Here is a 16390-nt window from a genome sequence, read left to right on the forward strand (position 1 = left end):
TCGATTACACGCCCGTTTCTTTTCTGACCAACAGGGGGAGGGGGGTCAAGTTTTGGTTGGAATGCCCTGTATACATTTTATTTAGAATTGTTATTTACCAGATGGTGTATGGTGTAAAAATTAGTACACTTCGATCATTTTAACTTTACCGATACGTCATCGTTGATGTGCATATGAAATAAATCGCGAAATTGTGGTCAAATGTAGGACGAAGTGGCTAATATCCCGATAAAAATTATAACGTGTGGGTAATGACAATAAATTAATATTTTCAAATCTATGGAAATGTCGGATCCTAACAACCTCAAAAGTTAGTTTTTATGTAGATGTGACAGTTAACGAAAAAGGTGGCATTGCAATGTTTCCAAAACATTTGCAGACATTAATATTAACAAACGAGTTTCCATTAAATCATCCGTGCATGGATGCAGAGACACTGTAAAACTGACGAAAACAGTACCCAATAACATAAAACAATGATACTGTCAACTGTCAATATCATGTCTGGCAAATGTAGGTAAATTGTAAAACACTGTCGGCTGTCTGGTTATCTCTTTCCACTGTTAGGAGTATTAATTGATCATCACTATAACATAAGTCTTTGATTAGAAGACAAATGTTAACGAATTGTCATCTATTCATAGCGGTTGATAGAGAGAGATGTTACATAGAGGGTGTATGATTTCTATAATCATAAATTGATGACGTATCGGTGAAGTTAAAATAATCGAAGTGGAGTGTATATAATATAACGGATAATAATGTTAATGAGTAAAATGTCAGTAATATACAGGAAATAAATAAAAATAATAATAGAAAAAAATTTCAAACCGAGTTTCAAACATTTTGTATCTCCAATCGACTCTGAATGATGACTGATTTTAACATTTCACTCCAAGAACTCGCATTCACATGGAATTTAAATTTTAAATAATACGACTTAATTGATTATAGAATCCCACCTATTCAAATATGATATATTCTGGTATTTCATAGAAACCTAATAATAGCTGATAACATCTACTCATCATAGTATGATCATTGACCAATCAACGGGAATTTCATTAATTATAGCCATTTCAGAACATTGTATTCCGCATTTGTGCATAATCAATAAGAAATATAATTGATTTCTAGTTGGTGAACGGTATTTAGAAAGACCGATATTTGAAACGCCCCATTCTGTGAACACTCAAGTTTAGAATCCAGGCGAAGCTTTTAGGATACTAGACTCATTAGTTATGGTATGAGCAAAACTGTTATTTTGTAGTGCATCTGAAAGATATAACCAAATTGTACTCACAACTGGAGGAAGGCGATAACGAGAGCAAAATGAAAATGGAAATGATAGAGAATCGATTAAAGAATACAAACCGCACCAGCACACTGTGGTCGAATGCGACCTGAAGTATCACACGTTTCGTCTACTACTGCGGTAGACATCATCAGTGGTATGCACTGAGAAATAAATATAGGAGAGGTGGCATACAGTACCACCATACTGTAACTTGAGTAACTACTATGATTACAAACGTAGGCAAAATCAATCTGAAAAGAACAAATCACAATATTAGGAAAAAACGTAGGTCTAACGAAAAACATACGAAAAAGTGGCAATGGCAATGAAGTTCTTAGAAAAATTGTCGAAACACTTGAATGATCGTAAGAAACTGAGAAATAAAATAACACGTAAACCAAAAATCCATACTTGATAAACATTTTGAATGAAACAACTAGTATGGTATAGACTTCGGTACAGACAGTTAATGATAAAAATACTGAAATTATATAACTGGAAGAATAGTTAAAACAAAAATACATAACAAAAAGAGGAAAAGAGAGAACAAGAAAATATAATTGAAAGAATAAATGAATTGGACGAAAAATGAAGAGCAGAGACAAAAAGGATGAGGAACTATAATCGATAATTCACTAAAAGCAAAATATTTCAGGTGAAGATTAATAAATGTGTCTTGTTTGTTATGAGGTTGATCATAAAAGAACAAGTATCAGTTACAATAAACGTGCTTTTTTAATCGAATAACCAACAGTTTTAATTTTCAAATCACCTGTACTAGAATTAGAAACTATTGTAACATATTTTTCATGTGTTATATATGTTTCTTTTCAAAATCTTCTACCTGACGGTTGTGTAAATTGCTTCACCACCATGCTGAATTTTGTTAGGGGCTGTAGGTTCTCGAGAGTGTTAATCAATTTTACAGGAGATGCTAATTATTTCAATATACCATTTTTACCAAAAGAACAAATGTTGCCAACTGCTAGGGACACGCCTTAAAGTACACAGAGATATAAACAAATAAGGGGTGTGGTTTTGTGTCAAGATTTTACGAGCGCCCTAATGTTTTAAAATGTTTGAATGTCAAAACGAATGATCATATTCTTGTGGGAAAATTGGACAACAACGAGCAGAAAAGATATGTCGGATACATGTAATAAAGTTAGACAGAAAAAATATTTTTCACATTCGGTTAAAAAATAATCGTACACTGTTGAGGTAAAATCTTGATACTTGCACTTTCATGAACAGAGACGGCGTAAGGCCTAGCGGTGCAAAGGGCCTCATGCCTCAAAGCCGAATATAATTTTACAAAAAATATAAAAAAACCTATATTTTTTTTAAATAACATTCCCAATCCAAAGATATTGCACTCTTCGGCGCACGAAAGCATATTAATGAAATATTCATGAATATATCTGATATTACATTATAAAATTAATCAATCAAAAAAATTCTCATCGTTGTCGTTTCTCGTCATTTGTTTTTATTTAGTCTGGCAACATTACTTGGCGTTAAGCTGCTATCGCGGGGAATCTCCGATCATAGAACTCGGAACATCCTTTTACTAGAAAGCCAATCAAAGTATCGCATGCAGAGACAGTATCGTTTCATGTTCTTATATTATAATTTCTAAAAGTATTTGATGTGAGAATAAATAATAGTGTTACGTAGTTTTGAAACTCACCCACTATTCTCGAAGTAAGTTCCAGTGTTTCATTTCATAGAGTGATCTATTGAAAATGAGCTATACAAATAATAACATAACCGAATACTTCGCAAATCTGTATCACAGACAAATGAAAAGTTGCGCCTATTTCTTTTGATGTTGAGATTGCCGCTCAGTGATCTCGGGCATTCAAAATAGTTTCGAATAATTACCAGTTTGATAAATATATTTGTTTCGGCTCAAAATCGCAGTGAATTAGTTCTAATAGTAATAAGTTCAGTAGAACAGTAATGGATGATTTGAACTGACCGACCAATAAAAAAGTACATGGGCACGTGATAGGATTTGAAATAATCTGTCTGACCTTCTCTATTTATATTCGAGATAGAGTTATTTGCTTTGGAGTCTTCAGTTGTTATGAATATAATAGTATTCAAATTGCAATACACTTGGCAATATTTCTACTTAGGAGAAAATTCACTAAATGAACTATTTCTTTGTTTCGACATTTTATTCATCACACAATTCAAATTAACAATGGGCGATGACGGAGTATCACAAAGAAAACCACCGTTTGGAAACATACTATACATCAAATTATAGACACTAAACTCTGAACGCTAAACATTAAACACTAGATATACCACTCTAGACACCAGATTTGACAAGATACGAGACACCAGGCACTAGACTCTAGACACACACACACACACACACACAACAGAAAACGCGAAACAATACAAAACATAAAACACAGAACAGGAAGTAGGAAACAGAACACAGGACAAATAACACACAACAAAAAATACAAAACACAAAGCAACACAGACACAAAACTCAAAACAGATCAGAGAACACAGAACCTGGAACAGAGAGCACAGAACATGAACACACAAAACATATAATCATCCCAAGGTTTTATTATAGTCACCGACTGGTGTCAACAGCGAGCACTATAGGTCGAAGATTACCAACTTCTTTTGGCCTGAATTGGATGATCTGGACATCAACGACATGTGGTTTCAACAGGACGGAGCAGGCCATTGCACATTGGATATTTTGCACGAGCGATTTGAGGGCATGGTCATCTCACATGTAGGTGATGTGAACTGGCCACTGAGATCGTGTGATTTGACCCTTGTGGGATTTTCTTAAGTCGCAGGTGTATGTGAGTAAGCAACAAACCACAATGGTCCTCATCGCCAACATAACTCATGCCATCAGTCAAATTTAGCCAGACTTATGCGCCAGAGTAATGAAAAATTGGACGTTTCAGATGCTCTCCACTCAGAGAAGCCGTGGTCAGTAGATACACGACACTAAACACCAGATACGAGAAACCAGACACTAGACTCTTGACACACACAACAGACAACACGAAATAATACAGAACATAAAACACAGAACAGAAAGTAGAAAACGGAATATAGAACTAATAACACACAACAAAAAATACAAAACACAAAACAACACAGACACAAAACTCGAAACAGAACAGAGAACACAGAACCTAGCACAGAGAGCACAGAATAGAAACACAACACGTATAATCATCCTGAGGTTCTATTATAGCCACAGACTGGTGTCATAGTTTATAATTAACTGCTCAAAAGAAGGTTCGCAGTGGCACCGAGTTGTTTCTATAATCAGATCGCGGCATTTGTTGAAAATTGTTCGATGAATATCCGAATCATTCCTACATGGTTTACAAAACGTGATAAAAATACTTCATAAAAAAGCTTCACCTTATTTGCAAATTATATGTTCATCTCTGTAAGACTGCGGTGAGAATCACAATTTTCTCAAATCAAAAAAGCATATGTGGTTTCTCACGGCCCGAGAACAGAATTCATAGAATCGAGCATTGATGTACTATTTCGATTAAAACGTAAAAATGCATATAATAAAATTTTATCTAAATGGCGTGCAGTAAACCAATGACATTAGACGTTCGCATACACAATACCTTAGATGCGAGACATTCAGTCACGTAGCCGCAAACTTCTGTTAACAACGGACGTGTCTGCGGATATGTAATTGCAAATTACAGCTGATGGCTGTTTTCGACCGTTTGGATTTACGGAGATGGTGAAATTTCTTTGAAGTGATAGAAAGAACTGGAGATGCGAGTACATGAACCCTCGATGGATACAGAGGTCGAAACAAAAACCCAACATGTTTCTTCCAAAGGGATTTGAACGAATTAACTCGACCTCAAAAAAATCATCTCGAAGGATGCATTAATATTATTTCGATTGGGCCAAAGATTACTATTCTTCAACAACGAATTCAAATATGCCAAGTATAACAGAAATGATTGAATTGAACAAGGGTGCTCCCAGTTGCGGTGTTGAGCTAATGTCATTTTATTTATTGAAAATTATGGTAAACCCGTTGAGCTTTTGGGGTACGTATTTCTGCAATTGACTGATGATAGATTTATTAACATCCTAATACTTTCAGACGTGTTTTGAGAAAAGAAAAAACAAAAACAGTTCAGTCTCAGCACCACAGCCTGGTCTTGGCAACGATACAACAATCATCACTCTCAACTATGAGTTAAGGGTGACACACGCTCATGAAGTATAATACAAGTACTGTTTTATCGTCGTATATCATTCTTTATTGTTTTCAAATATATTTCATATTTATCTAACTTCTTAAATAACTTCTCCCTATAGTTCAAAACACTACAGTACCTCAAACACCCTAAGGAAAGTCCTGACCTATAGGATCCATTCAGAACCATTTAGAGCAGTCGGCCCGCGATCGTAATGTCGCAGAAAAAATCGCGTGCCTAGACAAGCGAGAGAGTGTTACGCTAGTTGCACACACACCGATTTTGGACGGCCGGTATATAATCGGCCGATATTTTATTGGTAGCGGGTGCTTGCACACTCACCGGATTCTTATCGGTCAAACAATCAGTTGCTTTGTTGTCGTAAATAGCACGCACTACCAGAACGGAGTTAATGCGTAGTAACTACAATTTCACGGAACATTGGAGACTGGAATGGTCGGTAAAAAACCGGTGAGTATGCAAGAGTGTATTTAATCATGTACGCCACTACTTCCCGGTACTGCCGGCGATACAGTGGCAGTGGACGGCTTCTCACCGGTATTTTACCGGCGACGATCACCGGTAGGCATGTGTGCAAGGTCCCGTTCCCACATGTGGTTCACTATTGGAATTTGGACGACCGGTACAAAGTCGGCCGTCCAAAATCGGTGTGTGTGCAAATAGCGTTAGTTAGGTACCTATTCAGTTCTAGGAAACAACTCAATCATGGACAGTGACGCCATCTCTCAGCGACAAGCGGAAATACCCTATTAATAATAAAATCTTTGTATATAGTCTATATACAGAGATACAATTTTCCACGCGCTTCGAGTCTAGACTCTAACCTTCCTTATCGATATGAAAGGAGTGTGTCGACGCGATGTGATAGTGTTGAGTCGAGTAATCGAAGTGATACGGTCGGAGAAGGATTCTAGTTGTACTGCGAAGTAGTGATTGTGAAGTTTAGCGATTGTGAAGGTGTTGTGCATTTGCTTGTGTCATGCGCGTACGATATCCATGACTGTTGTGTCGAGTTCCACAATCATTACGATTTTGGCATGTCATTTGAAAACATTTGGCACAGTGAACCAAAAAAATGGATCAATAATCTCAACTTCAACTGGGTGCCAGGACACTCAGGAATTACAGGTAAAAAAATATTGCAATGAGTGTGCTAGACATGCATCATCAACATATAGCCTCAGATCGTATCACGATCTGGACAAATTGCTTGTCTAGAAATTGAGTAACTAGCTTGACAAAAAGAACCTCTGTCTCAGAGTACACTTTGTATAGGCATACGCCTTCGAGAAATATATGCAAGCATTAGTTTTTACGATCCCGGTAACTCGATTCTTGACCCAATTGCAGGAATGTCTCGATGAATGGATACCTACCAACTATTTACTATTATTGTGTAGATCGACTTATAGGTAAGAGAAATCGTTATAGATGAGGTCTCTCTGCTATCATTATGGATCAATTACGTTTTTCTCGGACTTGAATTACTATTTCTAGACCAGACGCTGTGATTGTTTTATTATTTGAATGATATTGTTTCCCATTTGGTTACTTAAGAACGCCCCGACGATTAAGATTTTATCTCGGAAATTATTGTTAGTTCGAATTGTTGCTATTGCCTAATTCGGTAAAATCATTGACAGCTTATAGTTTGGTGTTGGGCGTTGTTTTTTTTCCAATTGCATACTTCAGTTTGAAGGATGACAAGGTCGTCGAAAACGAATATATTCTGACTCGATTTTCAAGTATTCAACCTTATTTTGGGTAATTATGGTTCCGATAAATTTCTTCCGATTACTTCCTGAGTATCTTTCACACATTTCAAGACTGGAATCAATCATCCTATAAATCTACGGAGTATAAAAAATAATGACAAAAGTAATAAAAAAGTAGTGGTTATACTAGTTGTATACAAGTTAATCATCTAACGAACGTATATTGAAGAAACATTGTATTACCTCTGACATGAAGGAAACATACATTTGAAATACATATTTTTTAATCATTTTCTAGAAACTAGAAGATAAAAATTACTGTCAATTCATTCAAATCACGGTTAGTTTCAAAAATGTCAGTTCGCCAAACTTGCAAGTTAAACTTCTAACGAACGTATATTAAAGAAACATTGTATTACATCTGACCTGAAGTAAACATACATTTAAAATGCATATTTAACCAAGGTAAACATTCCAAGAATCATAGAAGTAACTGACATTTCGCCGCAGCTACGTGCTTGGCTCAGACGAGAAACTGCTTTTTTGCCGACCTCACTCGTTTTATCCTTTGCTGCAACAGCAACTTGAGCAATCTTTTTCCCAACGTTTTCAATTTTGTTGCCAACATTCCCTAAAGTTTCTCCAATTGAATCTTTCAAATGTTCCACTTTTCCCTCAGGTAAGTTTTCTTTTTTCTGAGCATCCACTATTGCATTCGGTTCAAGATTCGGCATACCAGTATTGGTTCCAAAAGGATATTTGACCATTGTGTCGTTTTGACAGTAGAACCCATTGACATAGGTGTTATTTTTTGTGCCATCAGAAAACAAATCAATACAATATCTGTAAAAAAAATTTGGAGTTTCTGAATGTACTCAGACATGTATGTTTGTATTCTGTTTTTAGAAATATAGTATATAAAAACAAAATCGTTTATATCTACGTAATGGAAAAATCGAGAATTTCAACTTCCTCAACATTAAATTTTAAAAACAAGTACAGTTGCTGTCAAACTAACTATGAAATTAATGCAACCCCTTCCTTAAGATGAAAAGCTAGTTCAAGGACAAAACACAAGCACTACAGAAAAACCCTTAAGGCGCTCTTATAGCGGTGTCTGTGCGAAAGTAGTGATTCACATTGGATTTGAATCACTGGAGATTATATCCATTTGGAAAAATGTTCTCAGGAAGTTGTTCTCAGGAAGTCGTTCTCCGAATGAAAGAGTTCTTGATCCATTCAACAAAATTCTGCGAATAGTCAAAAAGCTGCTCCCCCACATTGGTATTTTATGATTTTATCAAATATTTCCTAAAAATTAGGTTCGACAAATCCTTCTGAAGTACTTTTGGATTAGGATAAACAGAAAATTTATATAAAAACTACTCAATACAAGCAAATCGGGTTTTCTTTAGAAAATATTGTATTTTTTCAGTGGGGGTGCTGAAGGCCTGCAAAAGAATGCACCATATTTATGTTCAGTGAAATGATATTGTATGATTTTCACTATAAATTGTTTCACAAAAACCGCGGTTTTTGTAAAACCTTTTATAGTGAAAGTCATACAATAAACTATTAATCAGTTTTAATATGAATTTTCATCAAGTATCGGCCAGTTCCATTCAATTATGGAAATTTATATTGTCCAGTTTTTCACCATTATTTTCTGAACCATTGCACTTACAGAAACAGTTTTTATTATTTAACTCATCAAAGAAGCAGAAATAATGTATTTTTTTTAGATAATCGAAGTTATTTAAGAGGTATGAAACAAAACGAGTTAAAAAATAAAATTTACTGATTATTATCAAAATGAATTTCAGTTACGAATCAAAGAAAATATTACTATAGGACAAACTGAAATTATATGGAAATTTTTCACACATATTTAAGACATGCATGGACATGTTTTATAATTTAATGATTTGTATTGAAAATAAATTAATAATTTCTAAATAGTAGACACTAAATTCTCAGGAATGACTGACGTTTTTGTCTTGATCTGTCTCTTGCAGTAGTTTACGGAAATTATTCTAAACAGATGAGGAAAAATTATGATAAAATATATAGAATCACAAACTTGACAATAACGTTTTCGTTCTAATGCAATAATATTTATGAGAATTTAATACCTACCCACTATTAAAATGCTCAATGAGATAAATGATAAGTATATGTTACGAAGATAAAATATTCAGTAATCTTCCGAAGCCCATCAGTATACCATTGAATGATAAACTTACTTTTTTCCGTGGTAAAAATAGTAAACATTTTCAAATTCGTCGACTGTCAACAGAGAACCATTCCATTGTACATAAATTGGTGAAGGACTTTCGTAAATCTTGATCTGAGTATCGGGGCCAAAACATTTCGGAACCCCTTCTATTATAAAGTGTGATATATTCATTCCTATTTCCTCGATTTTATTAAAAAAGGTTGGCTTGAAGCTGGTCATCTGGTTTTCATTCTCAGCAAAGCATTTATTTTGAATTGTATTGTAGTAAAAGCCTTTTTTGCAGCATTTTTGTATGCACATAACTTCTTCGCATGGCGTCACAATAGCCACAAAGGTTCTGAAAATTGTTTAATTATATTTCGACAGTATAAATGAATATATTAATTCGTTGTTACCTTTCTGCATTTCTGATTCGATCAAGACAGAATGAAGCAGAAGAAAACTTCGAAAGTACCTCCTGCTGTTTGAGATTCAGCTCCAAAAGACTACCATCTTGTTGAGAAAAATAATGAGAGGCCGGTTTTGTTGAACTCCACTGTACCACTGAAACTCATTATGATTTCCATAAGTTACCAACATTTGATGTGTCTGCTTCAATTTTTGACCTTATTTGTTTTATCAGTAGTTCAACGAAACTGTTCCGTATCGCTCGAAGTTCGTAAATGAAGGTACAAATTATACAGTTCGGCAACCGCGCACTTTTTTTTTAAGGAAAACGAACCGTATTGGTACGTAAAAATGTTTCTTGAGTTAATGAAAGACGGAGCTCATAATATATTATTATTATTATTTCATTGGTTCGTGATACATTTGAATTTAGTTATTTGTTTGTTTGGAAACAATTTTGGGAAGATATTTTCTTCATTTTCCTACTTTACCTTCCTATTTTCCCTAATTGCCAACGTATTGGGTGGAAGGAAGGAACTAGAGACATTTTTTGGGGTGAGTTGTGAATTTTTCAACCGAATTAGGTAATATTTGCAACAGAAAGCCTTCCTACACAATTTTTTATTAATGGATGATTAACGTTCCCTCACTTATTTTTCTTTCAGTTCGGAAAAATACGCCAACTTAACTAGAAATGAATGAGGAAGCGACTGTGAAAGCTACCGAGGAAGCTATGATATAATTATAATTATATAGCTATAATTTCCTTTCTTTTGAAGGCATTTTTGAATTTTTTATCCTCATTCAATTAGCTGAACACAGTTCCAGGTTTCTTTACTTCTGAAATAAAGAATTTACCGTATATTGTTTTCTCTAGTACACAATTTGATGTGAAGACGGCCTTTTTATAGGGATTACTAGACAAAGAACTTTATATGGAGCAACCGGATAACTATCACGACGGTACTGACAAGGTATGCAAGTTACTGCGTAGTCTGTATGGTTTAAAACAGGCACCTCGTTGTTGGAATTTGCGCATCACCGAATTTCTGAAGAAAAAAGGATTGCAGCAAAGTTCATCAGATGCATGTTTATTTATCACAAAAGAACCGCATCAATTACTTGTTGTAATTTATGTTGACGACGGATTAGTATTGGGAACTGATTTAAAAAGCATTGAGAAATTTCTCAATGAGATGAAAACTGAGTTTAAGATAACTGAGTGCACAGCAAGAAGATATCTTTGGATTGAAATAAATAAATCAAACGCAGGTGTGTTTCTGAACCAGGAAATATACATTAAAAAACTTTGACAAAAGTTCAATTTATGTCAGTGTCATCCTGTCAAAACACCAATTGAGAAATGTCAAATTGGCGATGAGTTTCAAGATAAGGATATTCTTCCAAATATTCCTTTTAGATCAGCCGTAGGCAGTCTTATGTATTTAACAGTAGCTACAAGGCCTGATATAGCCTTTGCTGTTCACTTTGTAGCACAAGCAGTGTCGAAACCGAAGTATCATCACTGGGAGATAGTGAAAAGAATATTGAGGTATCTTCGAGGGACAACTGACTATGGCATTAGTTATAAAGCTGATACACGTTCTCTCCAAGTTTACAGTGATTCCAATTATGCCTGTGATTTATCTTCGCGTAAGTCAACTTCTGGATTTGTCTGCAAGTTAAATCAAGGTGCACTAACATGGTTTAGTCAAAAACAACGGCCAGTTTCATTATCAATGATGGAGGCAGAGTACATTGCAGCCAGTGAAGCTGCTAAAGATATTATCTGGTTGAATTTTCTTCTTGATGAAATTCATACATGTGTGAAGACCATCCCATTATTATGGATTGACAACGCTAGTGCTGTAAAGTTGGTTCACAATCGAGAATTTCATAAAAGATCCAAGCACATAGATGTTCGATACCATTTTATTAGAGAAAAAGTACAAGAAGGTATATTTCAAGTACGACATATAGCAGGCGAGGATCAGATAGCGGATATTCTCACCAAACCACTGAGCAGAACTCGTTTTAAGAAGCTGAGAGATCTACTGGGCACTTCAGTTCAAGGGGCAGTGTTGGAATATGAACTGAATTGCAGCTTATAGTCATCCTATATAGTTTTATGTGGTTGCTAAATGTTGCTATTGAGAAGTTTAGTTTGTCAATTATTTTTAATTCAAAGTTTGACTGTCACATATATATTTGTATTCCTTAAGTTTATTAAAGTTCTACTTCAACTTTGCTATTTCACTACTATCCACAGTTTCAAGTATAATCTACAACAGTTATTAACATTGCCTATCCAGGACACGAGGTTAATGACCGACATAGTCGATCCCGAAGATACATAAAAAATTAAATGACATTTACAAGACAGTGACATATAAGAAATTCAATGCCCGTAAATTTCAATGAATTACTGAATAGGCAAATGAGCTTCCGAAATGACGTTTTCCAAGAGAAAATAAAATCGATGATGTTGACCCAGAAATGAAACATGGGATGTAAGGAAAAATGTTAATTTAAATGCGTAATTTCTTACTGAGCTAGAAAATGTTGTTTCTAAAATTTTCGTGTTTACCGATTATTCCTGGAAATACTTAAAAGATTTGAAATTCTCTAGGCAGCATGTTTTCAGTAACATAGAAGCACAACTTTATCCTCCTTTAAATCACACCAAACAAATGTTTTTTGAAAAAATTGAGTATTTTGAAAATAAACACACCCCAAGTTTCTCCATATTTCTTTCCAGTTCATAAAATATTCGTGATAGAAGCTATTCAAATAAAAACCTTACCGTACTTATCGTCAGCAGAAAGGAAGTTGCTATTGTTGTACTTCAAAATGATTCTGGATGAATTTATGAAACTTTCTGCCAGATTTCCATCGACTACAAGATTTTTCCATACTTCTTCAAATTGTTCGGTGAAATTTCCCTTTTTTGCTTCGACACATTCAAATTTTTCATTCAACCGATAATTTTTGGGGCAGCAAATATTGATTGTAATATTTTGTGTCCAGTTATCTACCAGTGTGGCGTCTCGCTTCAGACGTGTCAAGTGAATATCGTTTTTCTTCTTCTGCCATAGATCAACATTCGATAGCGAGGCTGTGTAAGTATACGAGGATATTGAAAACACATAAATGGACACGAAAAGCAGCAAAATATAGAAGGTAGTTGAGGATGATATGTCACCCATTTTTTAGTGTCAATTTACGTTTGGATTTTTTTGACAATTACAAACTTTGATCAGTTGGAGTATATTTCGATCACAAATATACATTGTGATCACATACCTATAAAAAAACAATCATTTAAAAAAGTTGGGGATGGGAAGATGAATTTCACAGACATATGGATTAGATGATTTTCACGTCATCATATTTTGCTGTGAGAAATGGGACTAATGTTATTGATAAACGCTCTTCACGAGAAACGTTGAGGAAACATACTAAAAGTTTTTTTGAATAATAATGATGATAATAATAGCTGTTTTTATTGATAGGTAAGAAAAAAATGCAATGTATGGAAAACAATATATACAATCCACCCACGTACCTATTAAAAGGCAGAATTCAATTTCTGATCTTGTCACGAATGAGTCAATCAGAAATTGCTCTTCCATTCAACCTCGAGAAAAAAAAATAAAAAATAGTGTACATGTACAACATACGTAAATCCTAGATATATTTCAGTGCCAAATGCACCAGGATCATTTCTGTTAGTAGTAACAACAATAAAAAAAAGTAATGAAAACCAAACTGTATGAAATGCTCATTTACATCAAAATTATTTTATTCACAGAGGAGTTGAGGCAATTTGTGTTCTAGTAGGTAAATATTGAGTTTATTGCTGTAATCTAGCGCGGAGAGTGATTTTATTGAATTGGGAATTCATTTATAAAGCCAGGCCATATTGAAAGAAAAAGATTCACGAAATTATGGATGTCTTTTCTATATCTTATTTTGTCGTGAAGATAATTAGGTACTTTTGTTGTTATAATCTTATTGTAGGTAATATGAGCATGAAATATGCGGCGAGCTTCCATTTTTAGCCATCCCAGTCTCTCCAAATGATGAGACACGTGTTGTTCCCTCCTAGTTCCTATAGTGAGTCTGAGGCATGCGTTTATGAGATAAACGTAACGCTGGGCCATATACTATATCTGCATAGTTGGCGTGAGAGAGAACTAGGACATCGCATATTATTATCTTCGTTTTTTTATTCAATGACTTCCTATTTGAGTATATTGATTTCAAATTACTATAGCCACATTTGATAATTTGGGAGAAATGAAAGTTGAACTTGAGGGATTGGTCGATTACGAGACCAAGATTTTTCGTAGATTCTATCAAAGGCAACTGATGCTCGTCCAGAACGATATCAATATTTCTCTCACATCTTTTCCTCATTGCTGTGGAGGGATTGATCGCCAGGCAGTTCTTCATTGAGGTTGTGAGTAAGGATTTTAAATCTGCATTTATTTGCTCATAAGCAAGTGCTACAGAAGATTCCGAAGATCGTTTATAAATTTGGATGTCATCAGCATAGCTATGAATTTCAGTGGGATTAAAATTTTGGAAATTGAGACGTGTTGATTACGAGAAACGTAGGACCAAGAATGGAATCTTGAGGTATCCCTGCAGATATATCCAAGAAACTTGACATATATCCAAAGTTACGCATTGAGACGCATGAAAATGAAAGATTTCAGCTACTGAAGTGATCAGGTCTATTTACACTAGATAAATTCATTTCTAAATTTTGAAATATGTGCAAAATTTTGAATAAAATCAAGACTTGTTCTCAACATACTCTAGCTATCATCTATACAGGGTTGTGTAATATGTGGCATATCTAATATCTCGCTCATTTCAACTAGTTTTTTCTTCACAGCTCAGTATATGTTCCACTGTATTTATTCTTCTGAAGGGATCACATCTAGTTTGTCGTTTTCCATTAAGCATGAAACTATTGGTTTGCCGCGTTTGTTCGATTTGCAGACGAGTTATTATCACTGGTTCTCTTCTGAATAAGTTATATTAGCACATTATTCAACATATGATATTGTTTTTTTGAGACCTAGTCTGTTCCACTCCCGATTTTTTATCTACCTACTATATATTTCAAATATACTTTCTTTGTTGAAAAATAGCTAAAAATTTTGACGTGATACAGAAACCACCTTTGGCAATTTTCGGAAATGAGTAATTCTGAAGCACGTCAATGCCACCCCGATTCTGTTCTAATGATCTTTATAAAGAATTTGACATTCAGCTGTCTTTCATTTTATGGAATTTTATGTTTTTCTTCATTTTGTGCGCTCTAATTCAATATAGAGTCCAATTAAATTCCATCAGGGACCTATTCAAATAACAATTTGTTGTGAGATTTTCACATAGCAGTTTACAAAATGGCGACACGTGTTTCAGTATATAATAGCTTCTTCAGTATTCAGTTTTGTGACCTGTTGAGCGAAGATCTCACAATAAAGTGTTATTTGAATACGTTATAATTGATTTCAGAATTTCCACTGAGTTCATAGTTGATTGTAATCACATTTCTTGGTCTGGTAATAGTGCCTCGCCTGGCTAATATATCGTACACTACACTAGTGGGGATCGTGGGGATAGCAGGGGTAATATGAGCTAATACTCCATAACAGTAGTTTAATGACGGCTGTTCCCCACTAAATTTGAATGAGGGTACACTAGTTTCTCCTTGTATGGAGCACAGAACTTCAAATCTCAACGATTGATATTATAATATCCATAATGTATTTCGAGCTTATGAGGGATTCATAGACTGACTGATAGACTTCAACCATATATTCGAGCCACGGACCTTCAAATCTACGGTATAAAGTAGATAAAACATTGTATTTCCGTATCCAGTTTTTTTGGGCTATTGGAGGAGGTCAGCATTTTGAGCATCATCCACTTTGGATAAACAGTTTTCTATTAACAAAAAAATGATAATCTTCAAAGAGTTTCAAGGTACATGGTTTGAATATGTTTAAAATATGTTTTTTCCGTTAACCACTTATCGCACCCATACCAGCAACAACTCTCAAAAGTCGAAACTTGTGCGAGCTAAGGTCTAACGAGGTCTTACCTTTCAACGTGTTATTCCTACGACGGTGCGATTTCACTTATGAATTATTTACTTTTGGGAAGAATGAAGTGAAACCTAAAAATTGTATGAAACTTTATTTCGTAAAGGTACTTGTAAGTTCAGAGAGGATTGGTAATGGTATCAGAGAAAATGGTGAGAGAGAACGAAAATATTTCCTGACTATAAAGTGTACCGAATGCGCCGGGTGGCCAGCTCGTTCCAGAAAGCAACTTGAACGAGTGTGAAGTGATCCAGAAAATGATGATATTAGTGGCTTCAAAATATTTTGTGCCATCTCGCTTTCTTTTATGTTTCTTCTAGGTATTTCAGAAAAATAAGAGAAGAAACTGTTTCACTCGAAAATTGGCATAGATGTCCTTC

General features: G+C 34.8%; 2 protein-coding genes across 2 annotated transcripts in view; one reads left to right on the forward strand and one right to left on the reverse strand.

The window, feature by feature from the left end:
- The window catches only part of LOC111506527 (uncharacterized), a 408075-nt gene that overhangs the window by 369827 nt on the left and 21858 nt on the right, over window positions 1–16390 (forward strand). The gene's annotated exons all lie outside the window — the stretch shown is intronic.
- LOC111506526 (uncharacterized) lies at window positions 7643–13136 on the reverse strand. The gene is made up of 4 exons (XM_023161634.2): window positions 12692–13136; window positions 9897–10044; window positions 9509–9838; window positions 7643–8108 (listed from the first exon to the last, which is right to left on the reverse strand). The coding sequence occupies exons 1-4, from the start codon at window positions 13092–13094 to the stop codon at window positions 7709–7711; spliced, it is 1281 nt and encodes a 426-aa protein (XP_023017402.2). The 5' UTR covers window positions 13095–13136; the 3' UTR covers window positions 7643–7708.

The sequence above is a fragment of the Leptinotarsa decemlineata genome, unplaced genomic scaffold (assembly GCF_025532065.1).
Source record: "Leptinotarsa decemlineata unplaced genomic scaffold, Ldec_3_MD MMD2_tig00000035_RagTag_RagTag, whole genome shotgun sequence".
NCBI lineage: Eukaryota > Metazoa > Arthropoda > Insecta > Coleoptera > Chrysomelidae > Leptinotarsa > Leptinotarsa decemlineata.

Bases quoted from the DNA above. Each gene is read 5' to 3' on its own strand.
- LOC111506526 (XM_023161634.2), bottom strand. From the start codon at position 13,094: ATGGGTGACATATCATCCTCAACTACCTTCTATATTTTGCTGCTTTTC. The intron at 10,045-12,691 runs GTAAGGTTTTTA...AATGAGTTTCAG, and splicing joins TTCTGCTGACGATAAGTACG to TGGTACAGTGGAGTTCAACA. The intron at 9,839-9,896 runs GTAACAACGAAT...AACAATTTTCAG, and splicing joins CGAATCAGAAATGCAGAAAG to AACCTTTGTGGCTATTGTGA.